This window comes from Hesperophylax consimilis, chromosome 26 (assembly GCF_061612785.1).
Source record: "Hesperophylax consimilis isolate HC1 chromosome 26, BYU_Hcon_1.0, whole genome shotgun sequence".
NCBI lineage: Eukaryota > Metazoa > Arthropoda > Insecta > Trichoptera > Limnephilidae > Hesperophylax > Hesperophylax consimilis.
The window spans coordinates 1,171,837-1,187,502 of record NC_142861.1 but is presented as its reverse complement, the minus strand read 5'-3'; the positions used below and the strand labels follow the sequence as shown (position 1 = coordinate 1,187,502).

General features: G+C 31.0%; 1 protein-coding gene across 1 annotated transcript in view; it reads right to left on the bottom strand.

Moving 5' to 3' along the window:
• Positions 1-14,913, bottom strand: part of LOC149410947 (protein takeout-like) — a 64,700-nt gene extending 49,787 nt beyond the window's left edge. Inside the window, exon 1 of the mRNA XM_089647493.1 lies at positions 14,751-14,913. Within this exon, the coding sequence (XP_089503619.1) occupies positions 14,751-14,817 (67 nt within the window). The 5' untranslated portion in view covers positions 14,818-14,913. The remainder of the gene's footprint in view (positions 1-14,750) is intronic.
• Between the last annotated feature and the right edge of the window lie 753 nt (positions 14,914-15,666).

The following is a 15,666-nucleotide window of genomic DNA, read 5'->3' as shown; positions in this document are numbered from 1 at the left end:
GTCTGCGTGATTTCATTTTGTGGGGATAAGAGTCTGGATTCGTGATCTCATTTTACTTTTTGAAAACCTGTTAGTAATATCGAGAAAAATAAAAATATATTCACGGAGCGAAAATAAAATTTCAACCATTTAACGAAACTTCATGGATTTTAATATTTTATTTTTCTTTCACAATAAAAAAATAAATGTAATATAATAAAATCAAACTAAATTTGCATCTCCACGTTTCTAATTCGGCCTTAAATACGGGCCTCAGATACCTTTCCACAGAATTCAGTCTAGTCCTGGGTCGCTCGTGATCTACCCGATCATTGTAACCCGATCATGAACCACCAATGATCGATCAGGTTACTTAAAAAAACATTCAATCGTCAGCATCCATGTCCCGTAATATGTGCCGGTGTGGCGAGCGACCATATATATATAAATTTTACAGACCGGCGATCACAAATCTCACCCCAGAACACGAAGAAAAACGAAGAAGGCTGATTTGTTGAAATCCTTTTAAAACATAATTTCAATGCATTTTCTTATAAAAAATCAGTCCATTCAGAATAATATGTCGGAATATGTGTTCATGCAGGTATCTTTTTCCTAGTAAATATAATGACGAAATGCCACAATATTAGAATTTTTAAGAACACATGTTCCGCCGTCCTCACAACACTTCGCGTTTTACTGAAATTTTGTTAGGAGATCTGTAAATTCATTCGTTAAAAGCCTGCAGTCCCGTTTTCAACAGGGATAAGAAAAATGATACCATATTTTTAATAAATTGTCAAAATTTACTGCAGTAAGTTTTCTTTGTACAGCCGACAAAGAAAAATAGTAGCCACGGTCTACCTAAAATACACATTACCTACCTATATACGTCAAACGAAAGCACCCGATCAATGATCGGGTCTCGGGTGTGACGGGTTCGGGGACTCACGGCGGGTGGTGCAACAATCTCTTTTCTCTATGCCAATTTTTTATACGTGTAACATGGATTTACAACCCGATAAAAGAGCGGGTAAGTACTCTCTAACCGATCACTTCGCCTGTGGGTCGATCGTGATCGACCCAGCTCTAATTCAGTCTACTTTGATTCTTCCTCTACCACTTCCATGCCGCAATATGTCTCAGGGATGTTACTTTTAAATATTTTTTGCAGAATTTATTTATTTATTCATTTATTAACGGACATCGTCCAAATTACAAAATAATAACACGAATACAGTAAAATGAAAAATACAGGAGTAGACAAAGATACATGAAAGTAAAGACTTAAGGCAGATATAATATAAGAAAATAACGTGAGAAGTCGAATCAAGTCAAGACTACGCCGTGGGTCAGGACCACAGGACACTTTTAATATTCCGTCACTTGTTTAGCGACTGGCAAAAATCATTCAGACTTATCCCAAAAAAGTTAAGGTTTTGACTTGAGTTGACCAGTCTACACATTCTGGACAGTGGTGAATAATATCCAAAATTTGTCGAATGATGGTTGAGGAAGAGCAGTTCATTATTTCTCAGTCTTTGCGAGGGGATATTGAAGGGAATGAATTGCAGTAGAGTAGGTGAATCAATAATACCATTTATAATTTTGAAAAAGCAAATGAGGTAGAAAGAATGACAATAGTATATAAAAATAGAAGCCAAAATTCAAGCTGATTGGGATTGAAGGTGTTTAAATGTGTTACATCACATACAAAAAACTATTTCTTAACTAAGCGAGCATCAATCAAAAATTTAAATAAAAAATATAATCTTTTTCAACACATCATTTTCAATACGTTTTTTTGTAATCACGTATTCTCATAGACTCATCTATCTATTGTCCATCTCATTAATAATTCTCATCACAATTTGGAGCGGAGAAGTAAAAATATTTTACTGGTAATTCTTACACTTTGGGTTTTTTGTTTCCTGAGAAGATGAATGACTTCCTATAGAAATAATTGTAGTTGAAAAACGACGTGTCAACTGTTGTTATGAATGGTACAATAGAAAATATATTCAAAATAACTTTAATGAAGAGTAAAAAAAGCAATGACTGACTAATTTTGTTATGCAAAGTTTTCGAAGAGTGTGCTCTGTAATACCCGTATAATGTATGACATAGATACTTATATGTATGAGATTTCAAGCGGTTTAGGCTTAGGTTTTTTAAAAATTCACCGTCTCTTCTTCTCCCCACTCTTCGCTAATCCCTAGACACGCCTCCACCCCCACTTCAACATATGTTCAACCATTACATTTTAATTTTTTTTTAAACAAATTAATTTTGTTTAATTTATTTATAATGCATGATTGCAATCATAAAAAAAGTATTTGAAAAAGGGTTCATATAATATTTTTTTATGTGAGAAACACACTAGAGTCCCAACTGCCCTTAACCGTCTAGATTCAGTGAGACCACGCCATCCCTAATTGGGATGTGTTGTGAGGCTGAATGTAGTCGGAGGGGAAAGAGGTGGAGAAGATAAAGGTTGCGATGTACCTGGCTATCCAGATCTGGTCACCAAACACGGCTAAAGCCATTTCAAGCAACTATTCCATATATTTCTAAATGGTGGTCTTTCACTAGGGCGATACTAAGAGTATCTTCCACTTCATTATGAAAAACTAAAAATGAATCAAATAAAATTTGCTTTTACAGAACTTGAACCCGCGACCTCCTGATTTGCTGTCGAGAGCCTTACCCTTTGACCACGGAGACCGTCAATTAACCTTTTGTCGCTTATAATGGCAAATTGAGACGTTAATAAATCAAAAGCTCTCAGTTTTAATACTTTTGTATGTAAATGAAAAGCAGTTTTTTTTTTACTTTTCTAATATAAAAATATCAAAGGTTTTAATAAGTTTTTGTAAATCTAGAATAAATTAACTTGATCTGAAAAATTGTCACTTCGCTTGGTCGATTCCTCTCGACACATTTTATTAACCAAACAGATTAAACTCTGGCAACAAGAAATTTATTCAATTGATCGAGAAGATTAACTTCATTAAAATTCGAACATAACCGGATATTAATTAGTAACAATAATTTTTCCTCATTTTATTTCTAAATATTATTTTAAAAATAGTTTTATAAAAACTTGTTCGTAAACCTTGATTTTTTTACGATTTAGCTGTAGTAACCTTGGCATTGTTTGTAGTATTAAATCAACGCTAAAAATGTATTGACCAGTGACGTTTATTATGATGTACTGTCATACTTAAGTTTGAGATTTGTGATTGAGCGCTTTGTGCGTAATGTTTGCAAGACACAATTGTGTAATTTCATCATTCTTGTTATTAACCTTTTGTTGCTTTATGTCAAATCACTATTTTGATTAATATTTATAACGAATTGGTGTACATTATTTATACCAAAAAAATATGCTTTAGATAAATTGAAGGTTTTCCTAGCGCTTCATTTGAGTAGAATACAAATAAAAAAATAAATTACTCAATAAAAAATATAAATGCAAACTAATAAAAAATATATTTTTTCAGTAGAAATTTATGAACGCATAAAGGAAACAACTTTTAAAAAATACAGTATTGTAGCTAAAATTACCTGTGACAGTTTCACTTGATTAACTTTTTTGCTTTCTTATGAAATTATTTACAAAATAAATAAAAACCATTTATTTGCTTGAAATCGAACGTTTTTAGACTCCGTTTGTCAAGCAATTTTAATGTCTATTACCTAAGATATAAGGTTTACCAAGAATATACACATTTTTGGCATGTACCTTCCTCTTAAGTTAAATATACGTACCTCTCTAACCTAACCTAACCTAGCTACACACTTAATAAAAAAAAGTAATATGTCTTTTGTAACTTACCACAGGAGCCCGATATTTACGATACAGGTACATAATATATAATTATACAATATATAAGACAGTTACAAAAAATCCCACAAAGGAGAAGTCTGTGCGTGGGCATTATAAATTATGTATACAAAACAGTGGTTAAATAAAGAAAAACATATAGTACCTATAGATAGATGAATGTGATTTTACTGGAGTTTAATGAAAACAGTTGAATAGAAGCTAAAGTAATTTAAAAAGTTTTTTTACTGTAGTCGGTAATGGCATATTTTAGACATCATAGGCGTAGTAAAAATTATAGGTTTTGGAACATGTTGATGGAATTCGGCAAGGAATTAAACAATTTTGGGTCAATATAGTTAATGTGTCTTTGGGCCAGCCTGGTTTTGCAGTGGGACACTGTGTACACGCAAAAGTTGTGTCTCTGGGAAGAACGATTTGGCTTATTACAGAAATTATAAGGACATTGGACACAGTAGATCCGCCTTAGTTCCATAATGTCAGATTCCTGAAACAATTGATCGGCGGGATATGTCTTGGTCTTCTGGTGCATTATCTTAATGATAGACTTCTGAATAATTTCTAGAGGTTTCACATGGTTATTGTTTGTTCCTCCCCAGGCGATTATTCCGTACGAAATGGATGTAAGCACCAATGCATCATAAACAGGCCTCATAATTCTTATGTTAACAATATTGCTCAGGCGTTTGAATATGTAAATTAGGTGCCTCAGTTTATTGACAGTTTTGTGCAATATTGTAAGTCCATTTGAGTTGACAGTCAATAGATTAGTAATACTTTAAAGCCAATGAATTAACGTATATTTCATAATTTATCTCAAGTTTATTGGTTTTATAGAAAAATAAATAAAAAATCATTAAATCACAAACGCGTGAAATTTTTCTGATTGTTATCAACAATGTTTTAAAATGTATTTAAAGTTCAATAGAATTAAAAACGACGTTTAAAAAGAATATTTACTATTTTTTTTATTTTTTTTTTATTAAATGGGGAAGTACCTGGCTATTCAGATCTCGTCACCAAACACGATCAAAGCCTTTTAAAGCAACGCTTCAATCCTGAATGGCGGTCTTACACCAGGGCGATACTGGGAATATCTTCCACTCTTGAACGTGCCGCAAATACACTAAACACAAACAAATAAAATTTACTTACGCACGTCGGGATTTGAACCCGCAATCTCTGGTTTGCTAGACGAGAGTCTAAACCCTCGTCAACGAAGGCCGTCAAACATACTTGTCAATCTTAAACATTATTGCCCGATATTAACAATATACAAATTAAAACAATTAAATAATATATAATGATGCAAACATTTCAATGAATACATTATTTCTAATTGAACTCAACCTAACCTAACCTAACCTGACAGGTAATTGCTGTGATAAAATGATATTATGGGCAACGAGCAATTAGGAATAAAGGTATTAATTACTATTGAGATCTCATCTTCCGACTGACAAGTCATTTTAAAAATGTCACCTGAACCGGAATTATGTAATATTAGCATTATAAATATTAATGTATCAATAATAACGTCATTATTATAGTAATTTTATTGATTAGGAAAATGTGTTAGTTAATATGATAAGTGGCAATTGATGATTAATTTAATTTGTTATCTCATTTAGCAACAATCAAGAAAAGACTCCAATGAAACATGCATTATGAAGACAGGGAATAACTCACATGATATCATCGAAATCATTGTATCTCCCCTACTTTCATGGTTAGAAATACGATCTAAATGGCATTAGAAAGAGAAAACACCACGCTTTACAATTAAATCCAGAAGAATTAAAATGTACACCACTATGAAACTAAAGGTTCCCACCGCAATTTGAGAAAAAAATATTAAACTTTATGAATTTTTTAATATTTATATTTGTATGAACCAAAAGTGAAGTAGGAATAATATTTAAAATATTTTTGTCTAGTAAAATATCTTTTTTTTTAATAATTCAAATAAGTCAAAAACAAATTAACGAATTTACATTGTAAATTATGGCGAGCCACAAAGTTAATGCTTTCTACAAATATAAAAAAAGACGTAGGTTAAATTTTTTTTTTCGATTTCAAAATTTGAATATTAAAAAATTATATATTTATTTTTTAATTACACAATATAAAAGCTTATTATTTCGCCTTTCAAAAACAGTTTTTAGTTTTTATATACGGACATCAATATCCAATATATATTTTGATTTTAAATATAAAGTTAGTGGAGAGCCAAAGATTTTATTTTTCGTCGAAAGTGAAAAATTAAAAATTAAAAATCAAAAATTCACCGGAGAAAATTTTTTTTCTCCAAATAATGTCAGGAATCACTGGTTAAATAAAGTCAAACTTTGTATATGCTTCTATATATAATACACCGTATTGTATTTGTATTAATTATGTTTTTTTCTCTGTGTCATGCACTAAATCAAGTAAAATGAAAAACCTGCATCAGGCCGATGATCATTAATCGATTACACGATTTATACGCTTATTATAAATGTTTATTGCAGCATGCAATATTACAAACACGATCAAACTGAAATGTTAACCAACCAAATCAGTCAGCTAAAGAATAAACAATAACCGACAGAGGGACACTTTGTTTAATTCACTTTTCATGGAATTCAATAGAAAACCAAATTTCGCTTTTTTTTAATTTATTCTATGCACTTCCTGCCTAACTAATAAACGTGTTCTAAATTGTACACAACTGATAAACAGTCATTTACCATACATTAACGTCTATTTAACAGCGTGTCAAATTTAAAACAAATTTATTGCTAGGCTCTAAGGCATTTAAAAAGGGGAGGGTTGAACATTCCTCCCCAGGGACTGACTGTTTACTGCTGTCAACTGGAAAAATGCATTTTAATATTTTTTTTTAAATTTGCCTGAGGATTGAACTTTTCTCCCCAAGCAAATGAAGTCAACAGCGCTAATAAAGTCAAATTCCGTTGAGTGGAACCGAAATTTATTGCGAATCATCCAATTTCAGAGAAATGAGTGTGATTGCCACTAAATGTTAATAGGATGCATTGTCATCAACAAAGAGGCTACACGGCGAGTTTCAGCTCGATTGGATGTCGTGAAGTGTGCTGACATTATAATAGTACAATTACATCGTAAGTTCCTGTTACGGAGTGGTTCCTGTTATGGAGTATATTTTTTTCCACTCAATAAGCAATTTATTTGATAGCTTATTAAATTCCGCTCCGTCGTATCTAGCCTCTGTGCTTTTTTATCACATTTTATTACTAATATATGATAAATGAAAATTTACATAAATTGATTTAATTTACCAATAATATAAATGAATATGACGTGACTAACAATATCATTATTCAAATTTTATATTGAAACTCAATTAGCTTTTTTTTGTGCAATGTGAAAAAATTGTACATTTGCAATTCAGGCGATATTGTAAAAAAATCGTATATAAAGGGTGTATCGGCACGTACCCGACAAACTTTAACCAGCTATTCCTTAGCACATTTGGAGTAAAACATGTTATGGGCACTTTGCTGTCCGGTAACATTTTTTTAATAAAAAATTTATCATTCATATTTTCACCACATGTCACTACTGTTTTATTCTTTGTCAAAGTTTGAAAACCCATCTGGCAATATTTTATTCGAGTTTCGTTGAATAATATACGTACGTACCTACATTGGCGCGCTTTTACAATCACAACGAAATGGCATGGCACCATTCGTCTCATTTTTAACTATTATTATTTAGTGTGTATGAAAGAGCGAAGACGCTTTTTGACACACTTGCTAATAACAACTGTTGAACACGAGAAACAATGCCAATGACAGTGACGTAGTGTGGATTTTTTTATAATTTTTTGTTTTAATTGAAAAAAAATGTTACCGGACAGCAAAGTGCCCATTACATTTTTTACTCCAAATGTGCTAAGTAAAAGCTGGTTAAAGTTTGTCGGGTACGTGCCGATACACCCTGTATATATATACCTTGTTCCAAGCTCATGCCGTAAAACTTTTGTGGTAAATTATTCATGAAAAAATGAATCTCTTAATGTACAAAAACATCAGGCTGCGTATGTTCGTGTTCGCAAACCTTGTAAAGTAGTTTACTGATAACACTGAATATGTCAAAATTGTTCTTATTAGTGCCAGGAGTGTTTAGAGAGCGATTTAAATTGTAAAAGAAGTCGGATACAGTGCCGAATGATACGTTTTTTTAACAGTAACATTGTGGTATACATTAGTGAATGGTATAAGAAGTAGGAGACGCCCGAAAAAGACATTAGAATTAATGAAAAATTGCGAGGTCTAACCTTCCTCTTACTCATTTCCTTTTGTTCTGCCTCACGAAATACCCAAATTTGGTAATTCCATTGTTCCACTGGTATAAAAAATTTGGGACTCTTGTGAGGAATTCACATGAAAAAAGCGCCATTTCCAAAGTTAAAAATAAAATCGAATTTTTTAAGCCTGAATTCCAGATGTCTTATTGATTTGATTTATTGATTGCGCGCACAACGCACGTGAGCCGCCCCAAATTAGCTAGTAAATCAACCCCTCAGGTATTTTTGTGTGCTTTACGGTACAAACTGAATCAGACTCATAATATTCGTTATACATAATTTTGAATTAGGGCAAGATATATGATTTAAGCAGTAAGAGAAAGAGGCAACACTACACTATTGTTTTATTATCAAATAATTTATCAAAATTTCTCAATTGTTTATAATTTTTTTTACTATGGCGACTATTTAATCATTGTACATACAAAATATGACATTAAATATATGTACAGTAAATTGTATTTCTTAGTCCTCCTCATTAGTGTGACCTGTGCTGAGGCGGTCTAAAGTTATTAATTTCTGTTTTATTAGTTTTCTATGTGGTTTTTAATATTTTTTTTATTAATCTCTTTCAACTATATTTTTATTTTTGATTTATTTATTTATTACACGCCCTAATGGGCTTTTATTTCAAAAGAAATACAAGCATTTTGTATCAGAGTAATAAACACTTAAAAATTAATACAATAAAGAAGAATGTAAACATAATGGCAAAAATGAATCCTCACGAATATAATTGAATTTAAAAGATTCAACAAAACAAAATAGTAGAAGCGGAGAAGTTATATAGGTACATAGGTCTATTTGTGTCTAGAAGAATAAAAGTGATATAAAAGAATATACAACATTTATACTGATTAGTTTTCAAATGAAATATATCACCCAGATCAGAATATTTGTTTCCGAGATTGTGAAGTCTCGGAATCGGAGAATTTTGGTAAGCTAGTGTCCTGGTGTTATTGAAGTAAAAAGGTAAGAAATGTTGGCATGATTTTTTGGGAACATGGATATCGATACATTGAAGTAATTCGGGAGAGTCAATTTTAAAATGTAGCATTCTTTGTAACAGTATTAAATCTGTGCTTATTCTTCTTTCTGAAAGTTTCAATAGAGACATTTTATCCAAGAGGTAATTGTAATTTATGTTTTGTATAGGAATATACTATTTATAAATTATAAACCTTAGAAACTTCCATTGAATCTTTTCAATGTTATCTGAATGAATATTGAAAAATGGAGACCATAACGTAGAGTTATACTCAAGTTGGCATCTGACAAGGGTTTTATATAACATAACAAATGTTTCTAAATAATTAAATTGTAATTATTCAAATTTCCTATTCGCTTTATATCACGGGGAAAGATGTTGTGGAGTTTCATCGCAAAATAAATACAATTTCTTTACTCGAATGTGGTTTTATGACCTGGTATATTTTTATGTCATTGTGATTTGACCTTGTTTGATGAATACGCGGTATTGATTCAGTTTTTTTGAATAGTTTCACTGGTACATTTTTAGCATATATTTGTTGTACGTTTGGTACATAAAAATTATTGAAAATTTCAATCGAAGGCGTTCTTATGGGTACTTTCAGTATGGTCTTTATGATTCCTTTTTGAATTATATTCAGGTTATGTTTATACTTAGATACAGCAGATCTCCAATCCTATAATTCCATATTCAATACGAGAGTGACATTAAGCGTAATAGATTTTTTTCATGTCCTTTTTATTTACCACATTTTTTTTGATTTTTAAAGAAATATATTAGTTTTGAAAGTTTTTCCGCGATACCTTTGATATGTAGGTCCCATCTAAGATTTTCATCAAAACTACCCCGAGATATTTTTGAAGTGAAACTTCTTTACGCGCGTCATGCAATTTCGAGGACCGGAGTAAAACCAACTCATGAACGTCACTATAGGAGCCTAGGTAATATTATATACCTAGTTAAGGTCACTCTCCAAACTCAGCTTCGCCGTCTAGAGGCAGAGCGCCCGACTGTCATCGTGAAGAACCGAGGTTCGATCCCCGCTTTAACTAATTTATTTTTTCTTTTTGTGATTTTTTTAATACGAGGAAAAGTGATAAAATGCTCTCGTGCTGCGACTTTTAGATATTTTGACTATATGATATTTTGGTCGAAATATAGCTTACAAATCGAGCCGGTAGAGTTGCTCGGTATTTTATTAATTATTTTTATTTTGAATCATTAAAATAACTAATAAAGACTGATAAGGCGACTAATTACCCTCGTAGACGTGCGTGACAAGTTTTTTTTAGTAAAAAACACAGCCGTAAGTGAATTTTTCAAAATTTAGAAATGTTTTTCAAATTCAGACTCCATACGGGTATAAGACTGTTACAACACGATAGATCTTTTCCAAAACGGACAAATATACGCAAATATTTTGAAAAACGACAGATATGACTTCACACTGCCGATATATCTTCGATTCGACCCTATATAAAGCGTTAACGAGACGTTATCTGATATTTTATTCGTTTTTATTCATTTGCCGTGTTTGAAAACGATAATTGGCGCAGGACAAGTCAATTGAGGAGTACACGTTGTATACGCGGTTCTCGTCGCGCGAGATACCTCTCCTCGCGGTCTAGAGGCAGAGCGTTCGACACTCGTTATGCAGGACCCGGGTTCGAATCCCATATTTTTATAACTTTTAATTTTTTTATCACATGCTACTTATAAATATGTCAATAGACAGAAAAAAAGAGAGAATGAAATGAAAAGAGAGAGAGAAGAATACTAAAAGTTTCACTTCCGTCGTGCGTAGGCTTGCCACAGACTGTACTTTTTTGCTTTGTGACTTTTCTATAATTGGACATTGACATTAAACATTATTTCTATGGCGTTAGTGTAATTTTAGTTCGCGTGATTTTACTGGATGGCCTCTCATTGAAAATATTATATATTTAGTTTTGCTTATATAAGTAATTTTAAATAGCACGATAAAGTGAAATAACAATAATCTTTAAATTTTTTTCCCGATTAAAATGTTTTTTAGTTGAGTAAGTGATAATTTTTAAGCTAACAATAAAAAAAACAATCGGTAAACGAAAAAAAATCATAGATTTTCAATATTTTTATTTTGATTTTTTTTTTCTAAGTTGCAATTGCAAAGTTAATACATGATGTAGGTATAAAGTATAAAAACAGTTCTCCTAACTAGGGTTTCCTGTTCTGAGGCAGTCTGTAGTTTTTAAACTTTTGTATTTAGTTTCAAGTTTTCTTTACATCGTCTACACAATGTTTGTAAACTGAAAATTATTTTGTTTTCTAAGCCATATTATGTCCATTTGTAACATTAAAACCGAAATAGATATTTATTCTGCTTACCAAAGCAGTAATTCATTTTGTTATGCACTAAAAAAAACAGCAAATCTATTTGAAAATTAATTTCATCCGGATATATTTGTAAATAAATCTTAGTTCGCGATGGGTTAATTTATACGTGAACATTGATGGAAAGGCCCGAATATAATGTATTATTTATGATTGATTTCATACACTTTATTTCTCCCTTTCGACTACTCGGCCCTTCTGAAGGCAACCAATGAAAAAAATATTTAGGAAGACATCTTTAAATAGTATAAAATAAAGTTGCTATCCGCGTCTGTCTGTTTGTGCGCTTAGTTCTTCTAAACAAGGCAATGATTTTGATAGGGTTTTCATTATCATTTAGAAAATTTTTTCAGGAAGGATTATGTATACAAAACATGCATATTACATTTTTGAATAGTATAGAAAAATCGATGTTTTTAATCAAGTCGTAAAAAAATATTTTCGCGCGCTTACATTGCTAACGCTGCCTAAACCTTATGAGATACATCAAAATAATTTACTACGAAATTGTATATCTTAAAAAGAGCTACAGAAAAATACATGATGTTATATGTCTATCTCTTAAGGATAACCCCCAGAAACGCCGGGTACGCGTCAGCTATTATTTTACTAAATTGAGATTAACACAAAAGCGAATAATCCTAAACCTAACAACTGCATGAGTTTTCTCTTTTTTGACATTGAACGAAGTGTTAGTTTACTACGTGATATTGATGTTAAAATGAACGTATACTGATAAAATTAACACGTTCAAAATGTATATTTGAATAAGCACGTTTACATGGATTTGAAATCATAATAAACATGAATCATTAATGCGGAATTTGACACAGATAAACATTTTTCATGTGATTACCGTATAAATAGTAAATGGTAATGCTTTACAAGATAATTTTAGCAATTTTATTTATTAAAATATTAATTTTAGATTTCCTTTAAAATCTACACGATCTTCGGACACATTTTATATTCCTTAGAGCTAACTAGCTAACCGTCACGCCATTTCCCCGCAGGGGTAGGCAGAGAGGATGGACCGCCAAACAACTCGGTCTTGGCACACACTTCTTGCCTCATTCACATTCATACATCGCATCATACATACTCTTCTATTTGTTTGACTCTTGACATGGCCCGACTCAAGTATCTTGATGCCATGTCTTCCTCGGGTGTCCCCGACATTTGCTACCATTCACATTTGCGTAGTATATTCTCCTTACACTCCTTTCCAACAGCAATACTAATTATCTTGCAAATGTATTTAAAAGAAGAAACTGTAGCACGTTTAATAGATTATTCTCAGATATCGATCTGGTTAATAAGAACCTCATTAAATTCATAACATTCAAAATAAAATGTCAGAAAACTTATTATTTTATTGAGATTTCCTTTTTTTCCTGTTTTATTTTCAGTTTGAATTGAATAAAATAAGTTTGAATAACAAAATGACATGAAATGCGTTATTAAACAACAGCTGTTTGGGTTGAATAAAATCACTTTATCTCATTGTTATTATTGATGTTCCGTGTTCAAATGTAATCCCAGAGAATATTTAAAAATGATACACTTGCATTTTATCAGAATTACGTATTTTTCTATTTTTAATTTAGTCTTAAATATTAAATGTCATTATTTTATTGATCAATGACGTAAAATTCCTTACGCTATAAAATATGAAATGTACAAAGATTGTTTATGACGCAAATAAATAAAATAGGATGGCCAACAGTTGCCATAAGTCAATGGAACAATTTTTTATTTTATTTTTATTTTTTATTAATGTTTTACACACTTAACAAAAATAATGCAAAAAAAATCCCGATAAACTACTTGTGAGCAGTTTGTCTAACGGGTTCTTTACATTATAAATCTTATTATAGTTACATTTTTACAAATTTTAAAAATTAAAAATTTTACAGAATTGAAACAAAAGAAAATTATGAAAACAAAAATAACAATTTTAAAAGTCTTTAGAATAATATATCATTGTAAGCTAATACAAATTAATTCTTTCAGTAAGCCAAGTCTTCAGTAAGTTCACCAATTGTTTGTTTTGGGTACAGTTTGTAATTTCAGCAGGTAACATTTTAAAACAACTGGGAATCATATAGTTTAACGTTCTTTGTCCATATTTATTTGTATGCTTAGGTACAATAAGTCCTACATTAAAGTTAAAACGAGCATGATGTTTGTGTTCTAGCCTGTTTATATATAAAGGGTTATTTATTATGTTGTGAAATAGCTTTGGTCGTACTTAGTGACATATCTGAATAGCTACATACTTCTCAACCTTTATCTTTCCCATCTCCTTGCTCTCTTCACCCGTTATTCCCACAACACACTCTGATAAAAAGGTTGACTAAATTAAATACCTCTAAATTCACAAAATAGAGATTACGATGGTCTTACATCTTTCGTAATGGTTATAAAACAAGTGAAACTTATAATAATATCAAAATAATATATTTAAGCGTAGTTAAAAATATAATTCAAGTATTTTAATATGTAAATCTAATAATAAAATCACGTAATATTTATAGTTTTAAAGTTACAAAAATTACTAAAAAACATATTTCTGTCTTTTTACCCTTGAAGGGTGTTTTAAGCCATAATTTTAAATTGAATAGAAGGGGAAATTGAATTTATAAATTGATTTAATTTTAATTGGCAAAATTCATAAATTATATACAGGATTGTAGTCGAGTTCATACTTGGAATATATGTGATGTTGAACAGAGCGGAGGAGATTTTAGACAAGGCTCTATGGGAAAATGTTTTTGTATAGAAAAATGACACTATAATTTTAAAAAGTTATTTATTTTATATTGTCTAACTTTTCCATCAAAATAATTGCAACTAACAACAAATTACTAAATTCTCACGAAGTTGCTGAGTTGACTCCCAAACATCCTATATATATTTGGAATATTTACATTTTCCGTATTACGTTAATTTATTTATTATAAAATTAATACAGTTTTGAAAAACTCTGAGATATTTTATGAAAACGAATTTGCATAACAGCTTTTCGTTTTTAAAAAGATTTCTTAAAATATTACATATACCTACCTAAAATATTAATATTTTAACGTTTTACAAAAAGTCACTAATTTTCAGATCATTAAAATTAAAAATTTCCTTGAAAAAGATCACCAGAATTGGATTTTTATAATTTTATAAAATACTGAAAAAACTGGAAATATTATTTTAAACATAAATAAGTAGGTACTCACGTAGTCCATCTTCCGCAGTGGAAACCGCCAAAAGCACAGCCACAAAAACAAAATGCAAATTCGACATTCTAATTTCAAATTCAAAAACGAGGTAAAAAAATGTTTCTAATGTAAAATTTATCTGCGATCTTCTACTGTAGACTCGAGACTTGCTTTCGCGACAGAAACTGAAATGCGATTGCTGAAGTCGGGACATCTCCGTGTACAAGAAAACTTGGATTGCTTCGAGAGTGTGAGAGTGGGGATGACTTGTACTTGGGACTGGGTCGAGTTACTGAATCGTCTGATTGTAAGTTGTAAGTGCATTACTTAATGCATGCAACAGAAACAATAATACAAGAGTACATTTTATTAATTAATTTATTCCTGTTCTCCTATCTCATTTATACAGATTGCACAAATAATAAGTACCATTGTTACATTCCTTTCGTCGTTCATTCACTCTACATGTCTAAACGTCTCTTTTTTAATCTTTCTCATTACGCTTACATCGGCCTTGCATTAATTTTTATAATCTCTTCTTTTCTCACACACGTAAGAAACATTGTGATAAAAAATATTGATAATTTATTAAGAATCTCTTCGAATTGATAGGTATTCTAATAAACGAAAAAAACTTTTTTTTTGACGTGATGTTCATGTTTTGTCATGATTATGAAAATCTTAACATTTCAGGTAAGGGGAATAAGAGAGGGAAGAGTAAAGCTGCATACCTGTATATTCAGATCTGGTTACTAAATTAAGCTAAAGCCATATCAAGAAATGCAGAAATGTGATGTCTTTCCAGTGAAAGAGCATTTTCCACTTCCTGTGATGAAAATATAGAGTATGTTAAGAGACAGAGTATGTTGGACAGTTTGTGTCGGTGTGAGGTATTGGACAATTAATGTCGGGGTGAGGTATTGGACAGTTTGTG